General features: G+C 52.6%; 1 protein-coding gene across 7 annotated transcripts in view; it reads right to left on the bottom strand.

Annotated features, from left to right (window-relative positions):
* Positions 1 to 25,588, bottom strand: part of CHLSN (cholesin) — a 125,750-nt gene extending 100,162 nt beyond the window's left edge. For 3 of the 7 annotated variants that reach the window (XM_074034241.1, XM_045389782.3, XM_074034243.1), the window contains exons 1-2: positions 25,520 to 25,588; positions 16,848 to 16,977 (exon numbers count right to left, since the gene is read on the bottom strand). In XM_074034241.1, the coding sequence (XP_073890342.1) occupies positions 16,848 to 16,976 (129 nt within the window). In that variant the 5' untranslated portion in view covers position 16,977; positions 25,520 to 25,588. Of the gene's footprint in view, positions 1 to 16,847; positions 16,978 to 17,226; positions 18,168 to 24,605 lie in introns of those variants that run through there. The other 4 variants (XM_074034236.1, XM_074034240.1, XM_074034239.1 and 1 more) reach the window with 4 other exon arrangements.
* Between the last annotated feature and the right edge of the window lie 1,808 nt (positions 25,589 to 27,396).

Raw genomic sequence — 27,396 nt, forward strand, 5'->3', positions numbered from 1 at the left:
CCCAAAACTGTACCACTATGATGTACAGTCTGCAAGGTCTTCCCTGAATCCCACCAGAGGCCTGCAGGGAAGACCTTCCCGCACTGGAGTCCCGCACTCCGGGAGGAAGCAGAGGAGGACTGTGTCCCGCACCCTGGGAGGAAGCACAGGAGGGCTGTGTCCCACACCCCAGGAGGAAACAGAGGAGGGTTGTGCCCCGAACCCGGGAGGAAGCAGAGGACTGTGTCCCACACCCCGGGAGGAAGCAGAGGACTGTGTCCCACACCCCGGGAGGAAGCAGAGGACTGTGTCCCGAACCCGGGAGGAAGCAGAGGACTGTGTCCCGAACCCCGGGAGGAAGCAGAGGACTGTGTCCCGAATCCAGGAGGAAGCAGAGGACTGTGTCCCGCACCCCGGGAGGAAGCAGAGGAGGGCTGCTCTCCTTGACAGGCCCTGTGGGCAGCTCTGCATCCAGCTGCTGGGGACTTCACGAATCTCACAGCCCAAACGCACAGGTGTGCTGACTTGTCAACTGGGGGTTCCCGTGAGGCAGGGACAGTGCAAATCTGCCTGGGGTTCTGATTCTGAGCAGATGGCTTTCTATCCACCCCAGTTTCCCTGCCATGTGTCTCAGCCAGCTAAGAGGATTTTGTACCTCCCATTTTAAAGAAAAGTGGCTCTTGCCTGGGAGGGCAGTTTAGTTCCACTCTCTGCTGCTTGAGTGTCTGAGATCACCCGAGTTTCCGTGTCACCAATGCACACCCGCCCCTACCGTGTACACCTGCTTTGACGCCTCTGGGGGCCATCCAGTGTCCACTCCCCTCACTGGTATGGCTGCTCGGTCTCTTCTTTACCACTTGCTTTTGAATTAGCTATGTTAGAAAATTCTGCTGTGATGTTTCTTCCAGGCTTTTTTTTTTTGAGACGGAGTCTCATTCTGTCGCCCAGGCTGGAGTGCAGTGGGCGCGATCTCGGCTCACTGCAACCTTTGCCTCCTGGGTTCAAGCGATTCTCCTGCCTCAGCCTCCCGAGTAGCTGGGATCACAGGCGCCCACCATCACACCCAGCTAATTTTTGTATTTTTTGTAGAGACAGGGTTTCAACATGTTGGCCAGGCTGGTCTCAAACTCCTGACCTCAGGTGATCCACCCACCACAGCCTCCCAAACTGCTTGGAGCCACCACACCCAGTCTCTTCTGGTATTTTTATGTGTTTGAGGCAGAAGGGACCATTTCCCATGTTGACCAATCCATCATATTGACAGAAGTTCTATATATCTTCATTACCTAAACTTTTATGACAAGCAAGTATTTGTTTTAAACAATTTTAAAATACCTTAATCCAATAAAAAAAAAAAAAAGCCTCTTCAAGTGGTCCTAATCCTACAAGCTGAAAACTACAGGCCTGAAGATCACCTTGAGAATCCAGCGTGCCCCCGAGGCCCCCTATTCCTTTGTGGTTCCTAATAGAGGACCCCCATTCCTGTGTGGTTCCCAATAGCATATAAAAAACACTTTCACTGCTGATTTTCATAAAGTCTACAGTATAACACTCCATTTGACTTGCAGCTCAGCATGCCATCCCTCCACACCCTGGGGTTCGGTGAGTTTAGTCTGCAGGTGTGAACGCGGAACAGGTGGACTTGCCCACCCCACTCACCCCTCCATGGGCAGCACAGCCCTTCCCGCCCTCCAGGCCCTCCCCACTCACCCCTCCGTGGGCGGCGGAGCCCCTCCCGCCTGCCAGGCCCTCCCCACTCACCCCTCTGTGGGCTGCGGAGCCCCTCCCACCCACCAGGCCCTCCCCACTCACCCTTCCGTGGGTGGCGGAGCCCCTCCTGCCCACCAGGCCCTGGGGCAGAACAGCTTCCCGATTCCCATGTGCCTCTGGTCTCGGCGCCACGGGTGACGTTGGGTCCAGATGCCAGCAAAGACGTCTCTCTACCAGGCCACCACCTCCGTCCTCACCTCCCCACAGGCAGACTCTCTATGTCCACTCTCTCCACAAATGCCAGTGCCAGCACCCGCTCACCGGCCTGGGCCAGGTCCAGGGCTTCAGTAACGAACCGGAGGGCAGCAGGGGAGGGCACCAACGCCAGCACCTTCTCCCGGCCCCCACGCCCAGACACGGAGGCTACACAAATCTGCCCCAAGCACAGAGGCCAGCGGGTGCCCACAGGAGACGGGGGAACTGGCCCGGCGGAGTCAGGGCCCAGTCTGTGGAACGGCTCTGGCAGAACAAGGGCACGTGGTCCCCACACAGAGGACCTCGCTTCCCGCCAAAATACCTTGAGATGCCAGAAATAAAAGCACACACAACACCACGAAAAGCTAAACAATCCACTGTGAAAATCAGGGAGGAACATCCTCCCACGACAAGGATGCCGAGCAGGGCTTCCATCTTCGTGGTGCGCCTCCGAGAGGAAAAGCCCGCCACGAAAGACCCTTCACCCATCTCCCCCAGCCGGCACCCCCGGGCCCAGGTCTCCAAGTCTAACGGAAGCTGGGAAGGGCCCCTGGAGGGAAGGCACGGCTGCCCGGGCAGCCTGAGCACTCTTCCTGCGCCTCCCGCCACGTCTTCCCATGGCTCCCGTGGGGCAGAGCGGGAGCGGGTGTCGGGGGGTCGGGGATCCACCGTGGGGCCGCATCCCAAGGGAGCAGTCTGGGACACAGGCCTCGGGGGGCCTGTGCGGCCACAGAGCTGTGGGGCGTGGGAGGCCGCGATCTGTGTAGGACAAAAGCTATAAACACAAACAACCCAACTGGAAAAATATTTGAAACATGAAGGAAAGATAAAGGGCTCTCAGTTTAAGAAGTGTGTTTGCAAATCAGTACAGAAAAGATAAATTACAATAGAAGTGGCTAAAAAAAAAATAAAAACAAAAAACCACACACAGGCAATTCACAAAACAAAAACAAATGACTAATATATACGTGGAAAATGACCATCAACAGTAATCTAAGAAGCTGAAATTAAAGCAATCACGCCGGGTGTGATGGCACACGCCTGTAATCCCAGCTACTCGGGAGGCTGAGGCAGAGAACTGCTTGAACCCGGGAGATGGAGGCTGCAGCGAGCTGGGATCGCGCCACTGCCCTCCAGCCTGGGCAACAGAGCAAGACTCCGTCTCAAAAAAAAAAAAAAAAGAAAAAAACCTTTAATGTCTGGCTCTACTTTGCAGTCTGCCTGTCTAATCCGCAGTAAACTTTTGAGGAGGTGGACCAGATATAATATGCCTCTGTTATTTTTAGAATTGATTGATTAAAATGTTTTGCTATTTAAAATAAAAAAATAAATAAAGCAATCACAAACTGACATTGTTTCCTGTCCTACTGGATCACAGCACCCAGGGTGGATGTCGGGTAGCAGGTGCTCTGCTGCAGCCGAGGCCTCACATAACCATCTTGATGGCAAAGGTTTTCTCGAAGTGTGACTTTAAGGGAAAGACAAAAAACGAAACCAACTACTGTTCTCATCCACGGCATAACACAACGGTGTTGAACAAAACAATCTTTATTCAAGGGCCTGCTGTTTGTCGTTTTGCTTAAAGTCAGTTTCTGGCCAGGTGCAGCGGCTCATGCCTGAAATCCCAGCACTCTGGGAGGCCAAGGCAAGACGATCGCTTGAGCCTGGGAGTTCAAGACCAGCCTGGGCAACATAGGAAGACCCTGTCCCTATAAAAAATACAAAATTTAGCTGGGCATGGTGGTGCACACAACTGTGGTCCCAGCTACTTGGGAGGCTGAGGTGGGAGGATCACTTGAGCCAGGGAGGCTGAGGCTGCAGTAAGCCAGGATCACGCCACTGCACTTTAGCCTGGGTGACAGAGGGAGACCCTCTCAAAAAAAAAAAAAAAAAAGCAGTTTCCAAGGACCTCAGGGCGGGTGACAGTGAGTGAGGACTCGCTGTGGATGGAAAAGCAAACACGCCCACTGCAGAAATACTCAGCACACGCAGCTGCTACAAGACGTTAACTGCAGTGTCGTCTCACAGCGGCAGAATCAGTCTTTCTGGTTTCTTCTGTAAATTTTTTTGCATTTTCTAATTTATTTTACATGAATCATGTATAACTTAGGAAAAATAACACACATTACTATTTTAAAATTACATTTTGCTGAGTTATTTTCTGTTCACCACAAAGCAGCAGCGCTGGCAAACATCTGGGCTGATCACAGCAGCAATGACAACATTAGATGGAAATTCCATTGACATGGAAACAGTGGGCTTTTCTGGAATATGGGGAAGTGGATCCTGTTTTCTTTGGCCCAGAATGAGGATGGTCAGATCTCCATGGCAGTGAGGAAGGCTGGCGAGCCTCCAGTTTCTCGGCAGTTGTTTAGATCTGACCAGCAGGCTGCGAAAGCCCAGCTTAGAGACGAGAGAGGCCGGCTGGGAGCCCAGTGCCAGCTAACAGCCCACCTGCCCTGTGGCCCAGCCTCCACCTGCTCACTCTGAGAGATGCCCAGCAAGGTGGCTGGGACAGCTATCCCCAAAAGGCTCCTGGAGAAAGAGACCACAGGAGGGCTCCACACAGGGCGAACAGGCCACCTCAGGCAGGAACACCGCGGATGGCCCCATATAAAGCCAGGAAAGTCCCCCGGGACATGGCACCTAGCAGCTTCCAGCAACGATCGGGCCAACAGCACATATCACAAGCCTTGGAAAAGCAAAAGAGCTTTAATTCTGCTTCTCCTAATTCTCAGGACATTAATCGGCTGTCCTCTTCCAAATAGGAGCGCTGTGATCCAAGTGGCTAAAAAGAAAAAGCAATGACACCATGTGCCGACGAGGGTGCGGGGTCCGGCCTCAGCTGCACTCGCGGTGGGGACGCCGAACGGCGCAGCTGCTCTGAAGAAGCGCAGTGGTTTCGTAAACATCTAAACATGCGTGCACCACGCAACCCAACGGCCACGCCCTGGGCACTTACCCCAGAGCGATGGAAACGTATGCTAAGGCGTATTTACAGAGCTTTATCCACGAGACCCAAACGTTCGCTGCTCCTTGGATGAACGAGAGGCTGTCAAGCAGCGGACCAGGAGCCACGCAGCGCAGGCGCCTCCTGTATCTTCACCGCAGCGGTCGTTACAGAAAGCCATGCACGTGGAAAAGCTGACGGGCACACGCACACGCACACACCCACACATACAACCTGTGGATTCTGGGCGAGCTCTGTGCGATGCACCCACGTTGATGTCCCGGGGAAGCTACGCCACACAGGCCCCTCACACTTTTTTTTTTTAAATTCACTATGAATCTACCGTTATTTTAAACATAAACTTGCTTTAAGAGGAAGTGCGAGTGAGCGCCCCGATGGCACCGGCTTGCTCAGTCCTCTGTTTTCACACCGTCCCCCAGCGACCAATGCCCCGAAAGCCACGAGTGCCCGCTCCCGGAAGACGCCACCCGGGCAGGAGCAGCCGCTCCTGTGCTCTTCCTGTTGGGAGCAGGTGTGCGACCCATATGGCAGGGGCACGGACCCACTTCGACCACCCACACTGAGAAGATTCCGTAAGCATCAGGAGGTGCTCGAGGGTCACCACGCCCCACAGAAAGCAGAACAGCTGGAATCAGATGGCAGCGCTGGGCAGGGACTCAGAGGTCACCTACTTCACATCTTGCTCCCCACAGGGCTCCTTCCCAGGCGATCCTTACAACACCCACCTCGTCCCAGTCCGAGCACTTATAAGGACAGAATCCCTACCTCCTCTGAGACAGCTGATTTTCCGACAGCGCGTCTCCTCCCAAGCCACCATCTCTGCCTTTAATTCCTCCCCGTGGGTGGCAGGTCTGACTCCCAGGCAAGGAGCAGTGCAGAAACTCTGAGCCATGGCAGCCTTCGAGGGGCAAAGGGGCTCCAGGACTTGGCCTGGACGGCAGGAGGCCATGCTCTGCTCTGGGGCTCTTCTCGAACTTGTCTCCCTGGAACTTGTCTCCCGGGAACGAAGCATCCGGTGTTATGTGCGCTTTTATTTCTGGCATCTCAAGGTATTTTGGCGGGAAGCTAGGCCCCAGCTCAGGAAGAAGTGCAAACCTCTCGGTGGCTCAACTTCCCATCGATGTAGATCCTAATTTTATATTTCAAGTTAAATGTCCTCTTGTTGCTCACCGATGCCCTATTCTTCTCCTAATTAGCCCGCAGTGCAGCGGTGCCCATGGCAGGCTTTTCCACGCAGGATGACGACATCACTACAGCTCTACGGACCGGCTTCCATCACCGATGCCCACGCAGGACGACGACATCACTACAGCTCTAGGGACCGCTTCCATCACCAACGTGCCTTTTTAATTTTGTTTTGTTTTCTAGAGACCAGGTCTTGCTTGCTACGTTGCCCAGGCTGGCCCTGACCTGCTGAGCTCAAGGGATCCTCCCACCTCAGCCCCCCTAGAAGCTGGGACCACAGGCCAGTGCTTATTCAAAAATAGACAAAAAAGCAGCTCATCGTTGCTGCTATAGGAATGCTGCCGGCGTCACATGCTGCCCATCTTCTCATCCAGAGAGCCACACAAGGTTTCCTTCAGAATTCAACTGAGACCAAAACAAGAAAACCACAGCACAACGCTTACCCAGCAATAATATTAAAACACCAGGCTTCTGGGTTATGCCAGAAACACAAAAGTAGTTCTGCTGTGGAAAATGTGAATTATATGGCCATATTAAAGATTCTCACATCTATCATACAACACTGGCTCAAAAGTCCTAGCCGTTGCTAGAAGAAAAACAAAGATGGCGTAAGCGCAAAGTGGAGATACACCTGCCATTCTCTAGAGACATTTTCACTTACTTAAAAAACCTGATCCAAGAGAATCCATTGACAAAATAACAGAATTAGAAAACTCAGCATCGTTGTTAGCTCTACGATCAACATCCAAACTATCTATAACTTCCCAATACACTGTCAGTAACCATTATGACACACCAGAGGAGGAAACAGACTCAAAAGTATCAAGAATCCTAACAACAAACAAGCAAGACCTTTCCAAAGAAAACCATAAAACTTCCCTGGATAACAGAAAAGACAACCTCAATAAGTCACAAAAAAAATTTTGTGGAATATAAAAGCTGATCCCAAAATTCATACAAATAGAAGGCCAAGAACACTGTCTGAAAAAACAATGAAGAAAGAGGTTTTTACGGCCAGGCGAGGTGGCTCACACCTGTAATATCAGGACTTTGGGAGGCTTGAGGAGGGAAAATCGCTTGAGCCCAGGAGTTTGAGATCAGCCTGGGCAAGATAATGAGACACCATCTCTACCAAAAAAAAAAAAAAAGAAAAAGGTACTCACTTTACTAGATATTAAAGCATATTTAAAAAAAAAAAAAAACTGAAGTATTAAACAGTGTGGTAAGGACCTCACTAAATAAATTATGGTATAACAAGATAATGGAATACTATGCGACTCTTAAAAAAAAAAACGCTATTGTGGGCCGGGTGTGGTGACTCACGCCTGTAATCCCAGCACTTTCAGAGGTCAAGGCAGGAGGCTCGCTTCTTAGATATGGCATCAAAAGCACAGGCAACAAAAGAAAAATAGATCAACTGGTCTTCATCAAAACTGAAAACTTCAGTGCCTCAAAGGACATCATCAAGAAAGTAGAAGAGAAGCCACAGAATGGGAGAAAATACCTGCAAGTCGCATGTCCGAGAAAAGAACTGTACCTGGAATTCGTAAAAACTCTCGCAACTCAGGCCGGGCGCGGTGGCTCAAGCCTGTAATCCCAGCACTTTGGGAGGCCGAGACGGGCGGATCACGAGGTCAGGAGATCGAGACCATCCTGGCTAACACGGTGAAACCCCGTCTCTACTACAAAATACAAAAAAACTAGCCGGGCGAGGTGGCGGGCGCCTGTAATCCCAGCTACTCGGGAGGCTGAGGCAGGAGAATGGCGTGAACCCGGGAGGCGGAGCTTGCAGTGAGCTGAGATCCGGCCACTGCACTCCAGCCTGGGCGACAGAGCGAGACTCCGTCTCAAAAAAAAAAAAAAAAAAAAAAACAAAACAAAACTCTCGCAACTCAATAATAGACACAAATAACCATTGTGGTTCAAGTGGGTGAAAGGTTTGTTTTGTTGGTTTTCTGTTTCCTAGTTTTTTGGGGACGGGGTCTTGCTCTGTCACCCAGGCTGGAGTGCAGGAGATCAGAACTCACTGCAGCCTCAAAATCTTGGGTTCAAGCAATCCTCCCACCTCGGCCTCTCGAATAGCTGGGACTACAGGCATGTGTAACCATGCCTAGCTAACTTCTTAATTTTCTGTAGAGACAGGATCTTGCTAAGTTGCCCAGGCTGGTCTCAAACCTCTGGCTTCAAGTGATCCTCCTGCCTCAGTCTCCTAAAGAGCTGGGATTACAGGCGTGAGTCACTGTGCCCAGCGGCAAAGGGTCTGAATAGACATTTCTCCAAGGAAAATATAAAAGTGACCAATAAGCACATGAAAAGATGCTCACCCTCATTAGCCTTGGGGAGGTGCCAATCAAACCCACAAGGAGATACCACTTCCCAGACACACTAGGATATCTAGAATCAGAAGGTCACATATCACAGTGCTGGCGAGGACACGGAGAAAGTCCAACCCTCAGCCAGGCGCAGTGGCTCATGCCTGTGATCTCAGCACTTTTGGGAGGCCAAGGAGGGCGGATCACATGAGGTCAGGAGTTCAAGACCAGCCCAGCCAACAAGGCGAAACCCTGTTTCTACAAAAAAATACAAAATTAGCTGGGCGTGGTGGTGCATGCCTGTAATCCCAGCCTTGGGAGGCTGAGAGAGGAGAATCACTTGAACCCGGGAGGCGGAGGTTGTGGTGAGCCAAGATGGTGCCACTGCACTCCAACCTGGGTAACAAGAGTGAAACTCCATAAAAAAAAAAAGGGGGGGATAGAATGCTCAACAAAAGATTCTAAGGCAAGTGTATCTTTCTTTTAGAACAAAAGAAGTTAGATCCCTATCGCACATAAAACATAAATTTAAATTGGTTCTAAAAAATATAAAAGAGAAGCACTTCTTTCGGAAGAAAACTCAGAAATCATAAAGAAAAAAAACTGACCTTACATCAACTATATCTCAATAAAAAGCTGTTTTTTAAAACCACACACTCAGAATGACGAGACTACACCCACAAGAGTGGCCAAAATTAAGAAGCTAGCAGCACCACGTGTCAACCAGGGTGTGCAGGCACCAGGATCCTCATGCTTCTTTTTTGTTCAATGTTTTGGGGTTTTTGTTTTTGTTTTTGTTTTTGAGACAGGGTCTCACTCTGTCACCCAGGCTGGAGTGCAGTGGTGCAATCTTGGTTCACTGCAGCCTCAGGTGATTCTCCCATCTCCGCCTCCCTAGTAGCTGAGACTACAGGTGCGCACCACCATGCCTGGCTAATTTTTGTATTTTTTGTACAGATGGGGTTTCACCATGTTGCCCCGGCTGGTCTCAAACTCCTGAACTCAAGTAATCCTTCTGCCTCGGCCTCCCAAAAGTGCTAAGATTACAGGCATGAACCACCGTGCCCAGCCAGTATCTTCTCAAAAAATTAACCACACACTTACTATAGGATCCAGCAATTCTGGTCCTAGGAATGAAAGCACAGAAAGACGCAGATGCAAATGTTAACAGCACATTCATAACAGCCCCAAGTTAGAAACAACTCAGTCTCCAAACTCTGGTAAACAGGTGAGAGAATCTGTGATCATTCCGCACCACGGACTATTTCACTCAGCCCTGAAAACGGATCAAAAACGGATAGACACGGGGCAGCACAGCCACAAAAACGGATGGACATGGGGCAGTGTGCATGGACTATTTCACTCAGCCCTGAAAATGGATCAAAAACAGACGGACACGGGGCAGCACGGCCACAAAAACGGATGGATACGGGGCAGTGTGCATGGACTATTTTACTCAACCCTGAAAACGGATCAAAAACGGATGGACACGGGGCAGCGCGGCCACAAAAACGGATGGACACGGGGCAGTGTGCATGGACTATTTTACTCAACCCTGAAAACGGATCAAAAACAGATGGACATGGGGCAGCGCGGCCACAAAAACGGATGGACAGGGGGCAGCGCGGCCACAAAGACGGATGGACATGGGGCGGCGCGGCCACAAAAACGGATGGACACGGGGTGGTGCGGCCACAAAAACGGATGGACACGGGGCAACGCAGCTCAGCCCTGAAAATGGATGGACATGGGGCAGTGTGGCCAGCAGGCGGCCCATGGACTATTACTCAGCCACAAAAACGGATGGACACAGGGGGCAGCATGGCCGACAGGGATGGAGGAGGGAGCTGGCCTCCTGCCGCCTAGGCGGGCCTGAGAGAGACCATGTGAGTTATCGGGGTCTCAGTTTTCCCACACGTAAGACAGTTCCGGTTCCACCTGCCTTTCAGCCCTGCACATGTATGAGTTCAAAATTCAGCGGGCAGACCCCCCTCATGCAGCAGTCAGACAGGAGAAAATAAAAACAATGTGGGCGGGGGCGGGTGAAATTCCACTGAGAAAAACAACTTGGGCTCCCAGGGAGCCTCCGCAGACACCAGCAACCACTCGGCCCCACAAGTTCAGACACAAAATCCCACTGCCAGAGCGGTTATGCTTCTTGGGGCAAAATACCATTTGTCTGAAGTATTTTGGCTCAGAGCAAATTCTCAAGGCCATGAAGTTCATGGCCTCATTTGATGGTTTTATAAAGCTGTGGGCTTCATGCTCAAGTAATTCACATTGATTTTCAAGATTACAAAAGCAGCAAATTGAGAGTTTCTACACACTGGTCCATGCCAAGTAGCACTGCTCTCTTCTGTCGACCACTACCTGCGCCCCGCGTTCTGTGAGGTGCAGGCCCCACAGCCGGAGGGTCAAGCTGCTTACTGTGGCCCATGAAGCCTTCCGCAGCCACTGCACTCACACAGGGCAGCGTGCTGCACCCACCCACCGCACTCACACAGGGCAGCGTGCTGCACACACCCACCGCACTCACACAGGGCAGCGTGCTGCACACACCCGAGGTCACTGCACTCACACAGGGCAGCGTGCTGCACCCACCCGAGGTCACCGCACTCACACAGGGCAGCGTGCTGCACACACCCTAGGTCACCGCACTCAGGGCAGCGTGCTGCACCCACCCGAGGTCACCGCACTCACACAGGGCAGCGTGCTGCACACACCCGAGGTCACTGCACTCACACAGGGCAGCGTGCTGCACCCACCCGAGGTCACCGCACTCACACAGGGCAGCGTGCTGCACACACCCTAGGTCACCGCACTCAGGGCAGCGTGCTGCACCCACCCGAGGTCACCGCACTCACACAGGGCAGCGTGCTGCACACACCCAAGGTCACCGCACTCAACACAGGGCAGCGTGCTGCACACACCCGAGGTCACCGCACTCACACAGGGCAGCGTGCTGCACCTACCCGAGGTCACCGCACTCACACAGGGCAGCGTGCTGCACCTACCCGAGGTCACCGCACTCACACAGGGCAGCGTGCTGCACACACCCGAGGTCACCGCACTCAACACAGGGCAGCGTGCTGCACACACCCGAGGTCACCGCACTCACACAGGGCAGCGTGCTGCACCTACCCGAGGTCACCGCACTCACACAGGGCAGCGTGCTGCACCTACCCGAGGTCACCGCACTCACACAGGGCAGCGTGCTGCACCTACCCGAGGTCACTGCACTCACACAGGGCAGTGTGCTGCACCTACCCGAGGTCACTGCACTCACACAGGGCAGCGTGCTGCATCCACCCAAGGCCTTGTCTGAGCCCCGATGGTCCTTACACGGCACCTCGACACACGGACCCTGCCCTCGGCTGAGCCTCCGCTGGCTCGCAGCCAGCCACAGGAAGGGATCCTGGTCTCTGCTAGTGGGCTCCATGAGGTAACCAGAGTCAGAAACCAGGGGTGAGTCTCTTCCCCAGGACACACGGCCAGGTGACTGAAACCAGCACAGCACCCAGGCCTCTGCCCCGGCACCTCCAGGCTGCTAAGAATCGCTGTTGAGATGCCTGCGTGGACAGAAAGTGTTGCACACATAAGGGATTCTTATGAGGCAGAGGAAGCCAGGGGGGTTCTGCTGACAACACTGGACTGAGGGAGCCCACCTTTCATCTCCAGGCAGCCAAACGGCGCTGACAGCAGCAGGGAAGCGGCCGGGTCATACAGGGGCCTCCACACCAGCAGCCATTCGGCTGGCTCTGCATGGGGTGGTTGCACGTATGCCCCCTTCCCTGGCATACAGGTCCATGGCTTCAGACAGAAACAGAGAAGCTAAGGGTCCCCTTTAGTGGGACTGGAGAGGGAGGGGGAGGGCGAAAGACAGAAAGACCTGCCGAGTCACATCGCCTCCTTCCACGTCCACCGACCCCAAGGGATGCTGGACAGCAGGCCCAGCTCACCCGGGGCCCCACAGTCCCCCCCAAAGGGCATGTGTCATTTGAAACCTCATCCTCACAACCCGCTCAAGTGGGAAACCAGGCCTGGAAGGGTTAAAGGAACATGAAGACAGAACTCCTAAACCCCAGCTCCCCGGGGAGGGCTTAGCTACGAAACAGGAAGCAGACAGGGCAAACCCTGGGACCCCTCTGGTCCACAAGAGGAAAGGCCCAAGGCGCCAACCCCAGCGGCAGAACCTCCTGCCCGCAGAGCTGAGGACAGAAGCGGCAGGTGCCAGTCCCTTCTAAGACCAGCGAGCAATCATACAGCCCAGTCACCAAGACACGAGACAGGCCCGTGGGAGTAGCTGTTCCTCCTGCCGCAGCCACCACAAGCCACCCACCTCCCCAGCACTCCAGGCCAGCAGGGGCCTCTGGGATGGTGAGCTCAGCAAACAACGCCCAGAGCCAAGACCCTGAGGCCCTGGGGCCCAGGACCAAGGAACTGCCAAACCTCGCTGGTGCCAGACAGAGGCACCAGGGACTGAAGCCTGGGAGAGGGAGTGCAGCCGGCCCAGGCGGCTTCCCGGGGCCAAGCCCACAGGCCTGAGTGGGAACTGGAACGCTGAGGGAGCGCTCCCCAAGGGGCGATGAAGTCCCGTCACTTGGGGACATGGCGGCGATCCTGGCGCAAGCTCAGAGCGCTCATGCTGTGGGAAGAGGCTGCACGGGGCCCCGGGAGCGGCCGCTGACCCACAGGCTCCCCGGACAGACGCTGCCGGGAGGACAACATGATGGCCCACGGGGGGACACAGGCTTCTCCGTCCTCGATGGCGGATTCCGGAGGTCCGTCCAGGATCCACTGGGGGAGGGGAGGAGCCAGCACAGTACTTTTCCACAAGCTCCCCGGAGCCCAGGAATGCTGCTCCCCAGGCCCAGCCACCCACCCTTCTAAGCACTTAGGTTCAGCTTCAAAAAAAAGCTTGAAACCCCCTTTTTTTTTTTTTTTTTTTTAACAATTTCCCATGAGAACCAGGGAGAATCAGCAAGGAAATATCCATATTAGCAGAGATTCCCCCTTTAATGTGGAAACTGGCTCCCGACACACAAGAACATGAGCCCCCAAGCCCCCACACGAAGTCACAGAGGCCCATCTGAAAACCCTCCCAGTAGCCTGGAAACTGGCCACAGGGGCATGCACTTTGCAGAGAATCCAGCCGAAGGCAGCTCCTTCCACCAGCTCCCTCAGAAGGAACGTGGCTGCCGACCCCTGCTGGTGAACAGGGCCCCACTGAGACCACATTCCCTGGCTTCCCAGGCCCTTTTCCCGCTGCCAGCTCCTCCAAAGGCTAAGGAACCGGCTCCAGGTCGCTTCCCAATGCTCAGCTGGGCGGACCTGAGACCAACTCCGCGCCAGTGGCTGGAAAGCCAAGTGCGAGTGTGGTGACTCTGCCGGCAGCCGCGTGTTCCAGACCAGCAGAGTCCAGCCCTCAAAGCGGAGCTGAAGGAAACAAAGGCTTTCTTCTTTCCCCTCTTGCTTTCCAACTTTCTTTTAATCAACACGTATTTTAATAATGAAAAACAATTACTTGAATCACATACTTTAAAATAATTACTTGAACTTAAACAAAAGGACAGACACCACCCCCTCACTTGGGTATGAGTTTTAACCTCTGCCCACAGTCACCATAAGCCGAGCTGTCGTGGGGGTCCTGCCAGTGACCAGCGGCCTGTGTGGGGATCAGGGAGGAGGAGGGTTCACCAAGAAGGGAGAGTCAGAAGCCTCTTCACTAAACTCAAAAAGTTCAGAGTGATGCCACGCCCACCAAAGTCTTGTGTGCCTGAGGCTCTGTGGAATCGGGACTGGGCTGAACCACAGAACAAAAGATCAACCAGTGTCCATCTGGAACCCAGAAACCAAAAAGCACCCACACAACTGGACCTCAGGCTGTGAAGAAGGTGCGAATAAGAGGCAGTCGGCCTGGGGACACAGGAATTCAACAGCTCGTGGAGGAGGAGGAGCTGAAATTCAGGGCGAGGCTCAGGTGGAATGCTGGGCTGCCTCCTGACCCACTGCATGGGAGCCATAGGACCTCTGCACCTGCCAGGCCTCGGCCTCTGGGTGACCTTGGGGCGTTCCGCTAAAGAGAGCCCAGGACAAGCTGTCTGGCTGTGCTGGGGGTGCTATCTGGCTTCCCTCGCCCCTCGGGGGTGGCAGTGAGAGACGACCCTCTGAGATAGCCAGGACCTCCTCTAGGCACGTACCCCCACTTCTCCCCTCCACCCACGCCTGCTGAGCCGCCTGCAGCCACAGACGTGGTGGACGTGATTTTACACCACCTTCCGAGAGCTCAGCACTGCCTCATTGGACAGGATCCCAGAGTGAGCTGGGCCACACCCAGCAACCAGGCACACTCCACTGTCCCAGGCATCTGCGGCTGGGCAGCCCAGGGACCCCTCCAAGCACCAGCTGTGCCCACCTCCTGCTGGAAGCCGCTTTGAAGAAGGGTCCGCATGGGCTCCCCCTTTCCACCTCCCTCCGCACAGCGGCCCTTTTCTCATTTCATGAAAAACAGGGCCACCTGCCACCCCGCATCTCACAATGGCACATCGCCCCAGGCACGAGACCTCCAGCACTAAACAACAGCAGAGCTTGAACCCTGGCGTCACCCTGGGGAAGTGAACAAATGTAACAGTTGGCACCGGGCCCTTGAACAACTCAGGGACCCAGTCTAGCTGTCACTTACTGATCGATCTTTAAAATAAATTCTGAAAATATGTGCCCCAAACCACAGAATGGTCTCAAAGTTTAAGGACTTAAGCAACAAAGCTACAACAACACTCTCGTTCCTATTTACTCATCTGTGTCAACAAGGCTGCGTGGCACTGAAATCTGACGTGGGAACAGGAACACAGCCCGTGGAAACCCGCTTTCTCTCTAACAATGACACGCAGATCCACAGGTGAGTGCACCAACCGCAGAGACACGGAAAGCCCTGCCCTTCGCGGGGTGGTGACACGGGGTCACAAGGCCCTGACCACGATGCAATGCATGCCTCATCAGATTTCACTTTATGTAGAATCATTTGTGAAAATTCCTAATCGATTATGCTGTTTTGATCAACAGCATGCTACTAACGGTAAACACAGCTCAACGTAGAAGAAAAATTTTAACACTCAGAACTTGGTGGGTAAAAAAATTTTTTATATTTTCAAATTTAAATGTATATGCATCTTTTTGTGGAAGATAAACATGATACAGGACAGAACAAAATACTTTCAAGAATAAAAATGCAGGGCTGGGCGTGGTGGCTCACACCTGTAATCCCAGCACTTTGGGAGTCCGAGGCAGTGGGATCATGAGGTCAGGAGATCAAGACCATCCTGGCTAACACAGTGAAACCCCGTCTCTACTAAAAATACAAAAAGATTAGCCAGGCGTGGTGGCGGGCGCCTGTAGTCCCAGCTACTCGGGAGGCTGAGGCAGGAGAATGGCGTGAACCCAGGAGGCAGAGCTGGCAGTGGGCCAAGATGGCACCACTTCACGCCAGCCTGGGTGAGAGAGTGAGACTCTGTCTCAGGAAAAAAAAAAAAAAAAAGAATAAAAATGCAGGCCAGGCGCGGTGGCTCACGACTGTAATTCCAGCATGTTGGGAGGCCGAGGCGGGTGGATCACTTGAGGTCGGGAGTTAAGACCAGCCTGGCCAACATGGTGAAACCCCATCTCTATAAAATATACAAAGAATTAGTCGGGTGCGGTGGTGTGCACCTGTAATCCTGGCTACTTGTGGGGCTGAGGCAGGAGAATCGCTGGAACCTAGGAGATGGAGGTTGCACTGAGCCAAGATCCCACCACTGCACTCCAGCCTGGGTGATCTGGGTGACACTGCCCTCCAGCCTGGGTGACAGAGTGAGACTGTGTCTCAAGAAAACGAGGAATAAAAATGCGTAACTTTAGGAGAAGATGGCTCACGTATCTCTTCAGGTGAATGGTGGTGGACACTCAGATCTCAACGTTATTTATAATCCACTGCACAGTTTAGAAAGTGAGGCCAACGGGTGATTTTCATACGGACAATAACCATGTTATTCGACGTGAACATTTCTAGATGTGCGTTTTTAACCACAGGCTTCAGGCCACGCCCCTGCGCATGTCCAGGTAAGGAGCCGCCGCCCGCACCTTCTCAGAGCACAACCAAAGGCCTGCTGCAGGCCCCTCACCATCCTGCATGCCGCCACCAAGTCCCCTACACATCACGGCACCCAAAACAGCAGTGTCCTGATGGCTAAAAAAGGCGATCATGGGGTTCCAACTCAAAATTTACTAAAATCCTTTTTTGTCCTACAATTGCTTCTGGAAGGCACCAAGCCCATCCACGCCTCCGCATCTGTTCCAGCCTCTGCTCCACAGAGACCAGCAGGCTGAGCCGCCCCCTCCCTCTAGATCAGAAAACAGGTGGATCCCAGAGGGCGGGGCCCGCGAAGCACTGGCGGCCTTACCTTGGAGCTGGCTCCATCGACGCTTGGCACGGCCTCAGGGCCCAGCAGTGGCCCCTCTGCTGAGGCCTTCTTCAGCTTTTTGTTCTTTTTCTCCGTCACTTCAGGAACTTTTCTCTTCTGTTGTGCCATCCTGCAACAGAGAAAGTAAACTGCTGAAAATAAGGAAATAAAAGGCTTAGCTCATATAAGATTTTTAAATAAAAAGAAATAGGGCACTCTCCCGTTTTTTAAAAAAAGTGTTTCAGAAAATACGGAAAACATAAAAGTTAAAACAAACTCAAACCCCCACATTTCATCACCTATGGCAACCAATTTGACATTTTGGTGTATTTTCTTTCCGTCTTTTTTTTTTTTTTTTTTTTTTGAGTCAGGGTCTCACCCTGTCACCCAGGCTGGGGTGCGGTGGCACGATCTCAGCTCATCTCACTGTCACCCAGGCTGGAGTGCGGCAGTGCGATCTCAGCTCATCCCACCCTGTCACCCAGGCTGGAGTGCGGCAATGCAATCTCGGCTCATCTCACTCTGTCACCCGGGCTGGAGTGCGGTGACACAATCTCGGCTCATCTCACTCTGTCACCCAGGCTGGAGTGTGGCAGTGCGATCTCGGCTCATCCCACCCCGTCACCCAGGCTGGAGTGCGGCAGTGCGATCTCGGCTCATCTCACTCTGTCACCCGGGCTGGAGTGCGGCAGTGCGATCTCAGGTCATCCCACCCTGTCACCCAGGCTGGAGTGCGGCAGTGCAATCTCAGGTCATCTCACTCTGTCACCCGGACTGGAGTGCGGCAGTGGGATCTTGGCTCATCTCACTCTGTCACCCGGGCTGGAGTGTGGCAGTGCGATCTCGGCTCATCTCACCCTGTCACCCAGGCTGGAGTGCGGCAGTGGGATCTTGGCTCATCTCACTCTGTCACCCGGGCTGGAGTGCAGTGACACAATCTCGGCTCATCTCACTATCACCCAGGCTGGAGTGCGGCAGTGCAATCTCGGCTCATCTCACCCTGTCACCCAGGCTGGAGTGCGGCAGTGCGATCTCGGCTCATCTCACTCTGTCACCCGGACTGGAATGCGGTGACACAATCTCGCGTCATCTCACCCTGTCACCCAGGCTGGAGTGCGGCAGTGCGATCTCAGGTCATCTCACTCTGTCACCCAGGCTGGAGTGCGGCAGTGCAATCTCAGGTCATCCCACCCTGTCACCCAGGCTGGAGTGCAGCAGTGCGATCTCGGGTCATCTCACCCTGTCACCCAGGCTGGAGTGCGGTGGCACAATCTTGGATCACTGCATCCTCAAAATCCCAGGCTCAAGCCATCCTCCCACCTCAGCCTCCTGAGTAGCTGTAATCACAGGTGTGTGCCACCATGCCTGGCTAACTTAAATTTTTTGTAGAGGCAGGGTCTTGCTATGCTGCCCAGGCTGGTCTTACACCCCTTGGTTCAAGCCATCCTCTGCCTCGGCCTCTCCAAGCGCTGGGGCCACTGCCGTGCGCTGCCGTGCCCGGCCCCGTTCGGTCTTTTTTCTGACTGCTTTTATTTAACACAGCTGCAATCATACATGGATTATATATTCTATATTTCTAACAGAACATGAACACAAAGCTTTTAAGATTGAGAGAAATACCATCTTCAGTGACAGTATCATAATTTCCCAAAAGTGAAAATCTGCCTGCTCTCTAATCACTGAATATTTTGAATTGTTTTCACTTTCTCCTATCATGGGCTCACTCGTGCTCCCCATCAACTAGGGAAGCTGTGGCACCACCCGGGCTGTGGGTGCCAGCCCTGCCCATCACAGGACACCTGGCCACCTCTGGTGGAGGGGCTCAAGGACCACCCTAAGTCTGGGATCTCCTCTGAGCATCCAAGGAGCATGGAGCAGGCCACGTACGAGGGTGGATGCAGCATTCGAGGGGCACGTGGTTAGGCCTCCTTTCTCCAGCACAGCTGTCTCTAGAACACCACACCAAGACGGAGAAGTCCAGGGATGGCAGAACCCGTGTCCTTTGTGGACTGTGTTAAGAGGGAGTCGAAAGAGGCAGCTGAGGCCACCAGACCTGGGAGCCTGCTGGAGGGGCTGGGGTAGCAGGCCCTGGGTCCCTGATGGAGGGGTACTGGCGGCTGTGGCTGGGACCTAAGGAAGAACCTGGGGTGGGGTGCAGGCAGGGAACGGGCTGCTTCTAGGAGGGAGAAGCAGGAGCCCGGCCCACACCTGCTGCTGCAGCGAAGCCTCCTGCATGGGCTCGCTCAGACAGGACAGCAGGAGCAGAAGAAGCCCTCGCCCGACCCCATGTCCCTGTCCCCACCCCTCCCTTCCTGTCCCCACCCTCCCCAGGGCCACCCCCTCACCCACACTCCTCCTTACTTACACTCCTCCCCACCCTCCAGCTCCCAGTCTCCCCTGCTGCCCCTACTGGGTAGAGCCTTAAAAGGAGCTGAGAACAGAAAAGTGTCCTGCAGAGCCCCAGGCTATATAGGCCCCCGAGTGGGTGGGGGTGGGGGAGTACCACAGAGGCGCTGGGGAGCTGAGAGACAGGAACTCAACAACCAGCACGCTGCTTCACCACATGGCCTCCAGCCCAGACAGCTCAGACACACACCCACAAAGGACCGCGTCAGTAAGCCAGGGAACACCAAGAAAGCCAAATCCCACCCCAAAATTAAAACAGGCCGGGCACAGTGGCTCACGCCTGTCATCCCAGCATTCTGGGAGGCTGAGGTGAGCAGACTGCTTGAGCCCAGGAGTTTGAGACCAGCCTGGGCAACATAGCGAGGCTCCATGTCTACAAAACATTTTTAAAAATTGGCTATGCTTGGTGATGCACACCTGTGGTCTCAGCTACTCAGGAGGTGGAGGTGGGAGGATTGCTTAAGCCCAGGAGGTCGAGGCTGTGGTGAGCCATGATTGCACCACTGCACTCCAGCCTGGGCAAAAGAATGAGACCTTATGTTTAAAAAAAAAAAAAAGTAAAGCAGGAAAGGTGACAGGAGAGGGGCAGTTAAAGGATGATCATCATGGAAAGGGCCTGGCAGCACTGAGCCCACCCAGAGCCCAGGTGTGGTCTAAATACCACTAGCTGTGAAAAAGAGTCAGGGGAGGTCAAGGCAGGCCTGGGATGCTAGGTTACGCCAGAAACCAAGGAGACAGTTGAAGAGCAAAGGCCCCGTCCAAAGGGCAGAGCCTGCACAAGGGCTCCCTCCATCCCACTTGGGGCTGTCACTGGTAACAGCACACTGAAAGAATATTCCTATTGCGGAATCAGAAAACCCCAAGCCCCTTTTTCTTTAATTGAGCCTTAAATTTAAAAAGCATCAGAAGCCAGAGGCTACAGATTTCAATTAGCTGTGTAATAAGAAATCTTGGAAGAATGAGATACTGTTGGCACAGGGGTTCTGAAAAGACAAAAGACCATGCCAGCCAATTACCTTGTGAGAGAAATAAGAAAAGTTCAGCAAATATTTACATACCCATTACTATAAAAGTTAAGTCAAATCTATATTCATTCTGTAAGTTATCATTTAAAAACTTAATCACTATGTCTATTTGCTAAAAAGGGATAAAAGACTTTTCCATATTATGGAAAAGTTTATTTTAATAGTTCTAAGGGAAAGTGACTCAAGCTTTGAGATAATGAATGTTTGTTATGGAAAATGACGTTTACTTTCATTTACTGTCAACTGATTTTCAATAAGAGTGCCATGACAATTCAGTGAGAAAGACAAATGGTGCCAGGACAACTGGCTACCAACATATAAAAGAATTGATTTGGAGCCCTACCTCACACCATACACAAAACTAACTCAAAATAGATCAAAGTCCTAAATGGAAGACCTAAAACTATAAAATTATAGAAGAAAACATAGGAGTAAATCTTCATGACCTTGGATTAGGCAATGGCCTCTCACATATGCCACCAAAAACAGGCAGCAAAAGAAAAAGAAAATAAATTGGACTACAACAAAATGTAAAACTTTTGTGCTGCAAAGGATGCCAGCAAGAAAGTAAAGAGGCTGGGTGCGGTGGCTCATGCCTGTAATACCAGCACTTTGGGAGGCTGAAGCAGGAGGATCACTTGAGGCCAGGAGTTCCAGACCAGTCCCCACCACACAGCAAGACCGCATCTCTACACAAAACAAAGCAAAAAGAAAACCCAGGCCGGGCACGGTGGCTCACGCCTCTAATCCCAGCACTTTGGGAGGTGGGAGGACTGCTTGAGCCCAGGAGTTCAAGACCAGCCTGGGCAACACAGTGAGGCTCCATCTCTACAAAAAATACAAAAAATTAGCTGGGCATGGTGATGCACACCTGGAGTCCCAGCTACCTCGGAGGCTGAAGTGGGAGGATGATCTGAGCTCAGGAAGTCGAGGTTGTAATAAGCCATGATTATGCCACTACAACCCAGCCTGGACAACAAAGTGAGAACCTGTATTTAAAAAAAAAAAAAAAAAAAGACCACCCATAGTATTGGAGAAAAATACCTGCAAATCACATATCTGACAAGACACTAGTAACTAGAATATATAAAGACCTCTAACAACTCAACAATAGGAGACAAATAACCCGGTTTTTAAATGGGGAAGGGATCTGAAGAGACGTCTCTCCAAAGATACACGAATGGCCAACAGGCACATGAAACGCAGCTCAGCATCATGGGCCATTTAGGAAATGCCAATCAAAGAGAAATGAACACATCTCCATAAAAACGTACAATGATGTCCACGGCAGTACGTGCCTAATATCCAAGCAGTCGAAACAACCTCCGTGTCTGTGCATCCATGGACGAAGGGGGAACCAAACGTGGCGCATTCGCACAGGGGATACTATTCGACCACCAAAGGAAATGGGACACTGACACGTGCCGCAACACGATGAACCCAGAAGACACTGTGCTGGGCGAGAGAAGCCAGACCCCTGAGACTCCGCACTGCAAAATTCCACTTCTGTGAAAAGCTCAGGATATGTAAATTATACTGACAGAAAGGAGATCAGAGATTATTTAGGGATAGGGCAAGCGGAGGGAAGAGTGGGTGACCACGAAGGGCTACAGGATTTCTTGTGGGAGAAGGAAAAAGTTTTAAAATTAGATTGTGGTGATGGTTCCACAACCCCTCGATATACTGGGAAAAATAAAAACTATAATCCCTCTCAAGTTATTTACCATAAATTAAAAAATGTAACACCTTAGCCAGGCGTGGTAGCATGTGCCTATAGTCCCAGCTACTCTGGAGGCGGAGGCAGGAGAATCACTTGAACCTGGGAGGTGAAGGTTTCAGTGAGCCAAGATCGCGCCACCACACTCCAGTCTGGGCGACAGAGCAAGACACCATCTCAAAAAATTAATTAATTAATTAATTAATTAAATAAAAATATAACACCCACGTGCTACTTTACAATAATAATAAATGGGAGAAAGATTGTTTGCTATAAAGTTTGTTGTGAGAACCAAATTTGTGCCATATTTTTTCTACAAAAAATCAAGCCGTATGCCCAGCCTTGCAATATAGTGAAACCCTGTCACTACAAAAAAGATTTTGGCTGGAATGCAGTGGCGTGATCATAGCTCACTGCAGCCTCAACCGCCCAGGCTCAAGCGATCCTCCCAACTCAGCCTCTGCAGCAGCTGGGACTACAGGTGTACGCCACCATGCCCAGCTAATTTTTGTATTTTTTGTAGGAATGGGGTTTCATCATGTTGCCCAGACTGGTCTCAAACTCCTGGGCTCAAGCGATCCTCCAACCTTGGCGTTCCAAACTGCTGGGATTACAGGTGTGAGCCACCAGACCTGGCCCCAAAATACATATATTTTGTAGTTAGCTGGGCATAGTGGCCCGCGCCTGTAGTCCCAGCTACTTGGGAGGCTGAGGCAGGAGAATCCCTTCAGCCCAGGAGTTCAAGGGTGCAGCGAATCATGATCATGCCACTACACTGCAGCCTGGGTGACAGGGTGAGAGACCCTGTCTCTTAAAAAAAAAAAAAAAAAAAAGGCAAGGCTGGGTGCAGTAGCTCACACCTGTAATCCCAGCACTTTGGGAGGCTAAGGCGGGCAGATCACCTGAGGTCAGGAGTTCGAGACCAGCCTGACCAATATGGTGAAATCCTGTCTGAACTAAAAATAAACAAAAATTAGCTGGGTGTGGTGGCGGGTGCCTGCAGTCCCAGCTACTTGGGAGGCTGAGACAGGGGAAGCACTTGAACCAGGGAGGTGGAGGTTACAGTGAGCCAAGATTGCACCACTGCACTCTAGCCTAGGCGACAGAATGAGAGGAAAGAGGAGAGAAAAGAAAAGAAAAAAAGAAAAAGAGAGAGACAGAGAGAAAAAGGAAGGGGAGGGGAGGGGAGGGGAGGAAAGAACAGTCATCTACCTGCCCTGTCTCTGACTCCTTTCCTCCCCCCATCCCATCAGGCTTTTGCCCCAACCACCTTGCCACAATGACACCCACCTGGCTAAATCCCATTGCCAACTCTCAGTATGCAATTTATCTGACCTAAGAGCATTGGACTGTTGATCCTTCCTTCTCTCTTGACAGGCGTTTTTCACCCGACATCAGCACAGACAGCACAACTCCTGCTTTTGCTCCCACCTCTTAATCGCCTGTCCTTGAACACTGAAGGACCCAGGCTTAGTGCTCAGCCTCCTCACTCCCTCGTGATCCCATTCGGTCACGTGGCTTCAAATACAACTAGATGCTGATGACTTTGTTTCCTCTCTTTACAGGTCTCTTATTAACCCTATCCTTGAACTACACGCCAACTCAACTGTGCATGTATACAGTTAAACATATATGCGGTCATATACATGTACCTAGACATATATATACATGTACATACCTGAACTCCTGATCTCTGTTTACACTGTTTATACAGATGTATACATACATACATATACACACACACACACACACGTATATATATATATATGTGTATGGCCAGGCACAGTGGCTCACGCCTGTAATCCCAGCATTTTGGGAGGCCGAGGCAGGGAGATCACTTGAGGTCAGGAGTTGGAGACCAGCCTGGGACATGGTGAAACCCCGTCTCTACTGAAAATACAAAAAATAGCTGGGTGTGCTGGTGCATGCCTGTAATTCCAGCTACTTGGGAGGCTGAGGCAGGAGATTCGTTTGAACCCAAGAGGTGGAGGTTGCAGTGAGCTGAGATCACGCCACTGCACTCCAGCCTGGACAACAGAGTGAGACTCTGTCTCAAAAAAATATATATATATATGTGTGTGTGTGTGTGTGTGTGTGTGTGTGTGTGTGTGTGTGTATAAACTGTGTATATACATAACTATATATATAAAACCATACATACGTACCTATATGTGTCATCTACACACATATCATCTCAAACTTAAGAAGTTGTAATCAATACCCTGGTCACCCTCCACAAACCTGAGCTTCCCGGTGTTCATCCTCTCCAAAAACATCCATCTGATGAGGTTCACGTCGTAGCTCAAGCTTAAAACCTTGGTCCATCCACAACTCCTCTCTTTCTCACACGCTCATCCAACCTACCACCACCTCCCGTCGGTTTACCACTGAAATACACCCAGAATGTGACTCCCTTATGATCCCGTAGGTACCCGGTCCAAGCCACCACCTCTCACGATGGCTTTTAAAGCCCTAAATCAGATTGTGTGTCACCTCCACTCAAAAACTTCCCAAGCTGTCCCCTTCCACTTGAAGGGAAAGTCAAGGTCCTTGCCAGTTGGTAAGGTCCACACCACTGCCCTGGCCCCTCCCCGCATCTCTGGGCCTCACCTCCTCTTTCTCTGTTCCCAAATTGGCCGCAGCCACACTGGGCTCCCTGCTGTTGCCCGGCATGGAATGTTCTGGTGCCTCACTCCTCCTTCTGCTTCCTCTCCACTCTCGAACCCCCTGTTCTCATCTTCTCCACGGCACTTATCACCACCTGCTCTGTGCACCTTGGTCATCTGTCTCTCCCCTCCAGAATGGAAGTTCACTAGATCACAGACTTGTCTCCACTTGTTGACAGCTGTAGCCCAATGCCCCGAACAGCGCAGGAGGAACCCAATGAACGTTTTTTAAAAACGAACGAATGAAAGATGGAAGGAAGGAAGGAAGGAATGGAAAGCATGCTTATGATGGAAAGTGAGGCCGGGCTTGATGGCTCACTCCTGTAATCCCAGCACTTTCGGAGGCCGAGGCGGGAGGTCCCAGCTGCTGGGCAGCTGGGCAGGATGAGGCGGGAGGACAGCTTGAGTCCAGGAGGTGGAGGCCGCAGTAAGCTATGATCACGCCACTGCACTCCAGCCTGGGTGACACAACGAGACACTGACTCAAAAATAAAAAAAGAGAGAAAGTGGGAGCTGAAAGCCTCGGAAGGCAATCAGGGAGTCTTCAGGGGAAGACAATTAAACCAGAGCCACAGCGAGGGCTGACAGCCTGAGACCTAGGAGCCAGCGGCGTCCTTCCTCCCGCCCGCACTGAGTTAACCCAGAGGGGGTGCCAGTGTCGGAGCCCGCGCGGGACCGCACCGGACGCACCAGCCTCTCCAGCACCCGGGACCCCAGGGCCGCCGCCCAATCGCGCCACGCCAGGCCTCCGCGCACCCACGTGGACGGGGCGGAGCCCCGCGGGAGCCCGCCCCGGGGCTCTGGATCACCTCGGCGCCCTGACCCGCCGGCCACCCCGCTGCAGCCCCACTCTCCTACCTGCGCCCACTTCGCCCACCCAAGCTTGAGCAGCTGCGTCGTGGACGCCGGCTTCCGGCAGGGACTCGCGCCCCAGGTAAGCGTTAGTCCCGCCTTCAGGAGCGCGGAGCCTCCCATTGGACGAGGTCAGCGTCCGTCTCTCCGCCGGCTAATGGCAAGCGACGGCAGCACGGAGGGCGGGTCCAGGCCCGGGCGCGGGCTAGTGACGCCATCTCTAGGGGCCTAGAATTGCTAGAAGAGCTGCTGGTTGCCAAGGCAACCCGCCCTGCCCGGAACACGTGCAGAGGACTAGGTTTGGGCCCCGCAGCGATGGGGGGATCTGGGGTGCAGCTGCCCCTGCCAGGCAGGCGTCCCGGGATGAGGCCTCCGCCGAGGGTCCAGGGCATGGAACTCCACTCGGAGTCGAAATGGATGAGCTATGGCTATTGGGATCAACACGGCTAGGACTCAAACTAGGTGCTAAAAAATATACAGGGTGGGTACTCTTATAATAATACTTGTGTCAGGGCGCGGTGGCTGACGCCTGGGATCCCAGCACTTTGGGAGGCCGAGGCAGGCTTGAGCTCAGGAGTTCAGACCCGCCTAGCCAACATGACGAAACCCCGTCTCTACTAAAAACACAAAAATTAGCCAGGCGTGGTGGCAGCTGCCTGTAATCCCAGCTACCCCGGAGGCTGAGGCAGAAGAATCGTTTGAGCCCAGAGGTGGAGGTTGCAGTGAGTCGAGATCGTGCCACTGCACTCCAACCTGGGCGACAGAGTGAGACTCTTGTCTTTAAAAAAAAAAAAATAATAATTAATTAATTAAAAAAATAAAAATTAGCCGGATGTGGTGGTATGTGCCTGTAGTTCCTGATAGTCCGGACGCTGAGGTGGGAGGATCGCTGGAGCCTAGGAGGTGGAGGTTGCAGTGAGTTATGATCAAGCCACTGCACTCCAGCCTGGGCAACAGAGCCAGACCCCGTCTAGAAAAAAGAAAAAAAAAAAAAAAAGCACGCTTTCAAGTCACCCAGTAAGTTAAGTGCTTCGCAGCCATATTAAGGATGATGTACTGTTGCCTCAGGAATCCAAAGGTGACAAGCAAAGAAGGTGCACTCTTCCTTACTGGTAGAAGATTGTATTTGTTTCCTATTTCTGCATACCAAATTAACCCAACATTTAGCAGCCTAAAAGAACATTTATTTTCTCATGGTATCCGGGGTCAGGAAAGTGGGTGTGGCTGAGCTCTGTGCCCTTTGCCTCAAGGTTTCAGCAAGTTGTGGTCAAGGTGTCTCCCAGGGCTGTGGTTTCATCTGAAAGCTTGTCTGGAATGATCCACTCACAAGCTCACACCCATGGATATTGTAAGGACTCAGTCCTCCAAGGTCACTGGAGAAGGGCCTCAGCCTTGCTGGCTGCTGCCCACAGGCCACCCTCAGTTCCTTGGTACATGGGCCTCTCCACAAGGAAGCTCACACCACCACAGCTGGCTTGCCTTAGTCGGAGCAAGCACACACAAGCGGGGGCACACACAAGATGGATGTCACAGTCTCCTTGCACCCTAATATCAGAAGTGACTTCCCTGGGCTTTTGCCATATTCTGTTCATTAGAAGTCGGCTGGGTGCGGTGACTCACACCTGTAATCCCAGCACTTTGGGAGGCTGAGGTGGATGGATCGCTTGAAGTCAGGAGTTCAACACCAGCCTGGCCAATGTGGTGAAACTCCATCTCTACTAAAAATACAAAAATTAGCCAGGCATGGTGGCATGCACCTGTAGTCCCAGCTACTCGGGAGGCTGAGGCATGAGAACCAATTGAACCCGGGAGGTGGAGGTTGCAATGAGCCGAGATCATACCACTGCACACTCCAGCCTGGGCAACAGAGCAAGACTCTAGCT

This window comes from Macaca fascicularis, chromosome 3, assembly GCF_037993035.2.
Source record: "Macaca fascicularis isolate 582-1 chromosome 3, T2T-MFA8v1.1".
In the NCBI taxonomy this organism is placed as follows: Eukaryota; Metazoa; Chordata; class Mammalia; order Primates; family Cercopithecidae; genus Macaca; species Macaca fascicularis.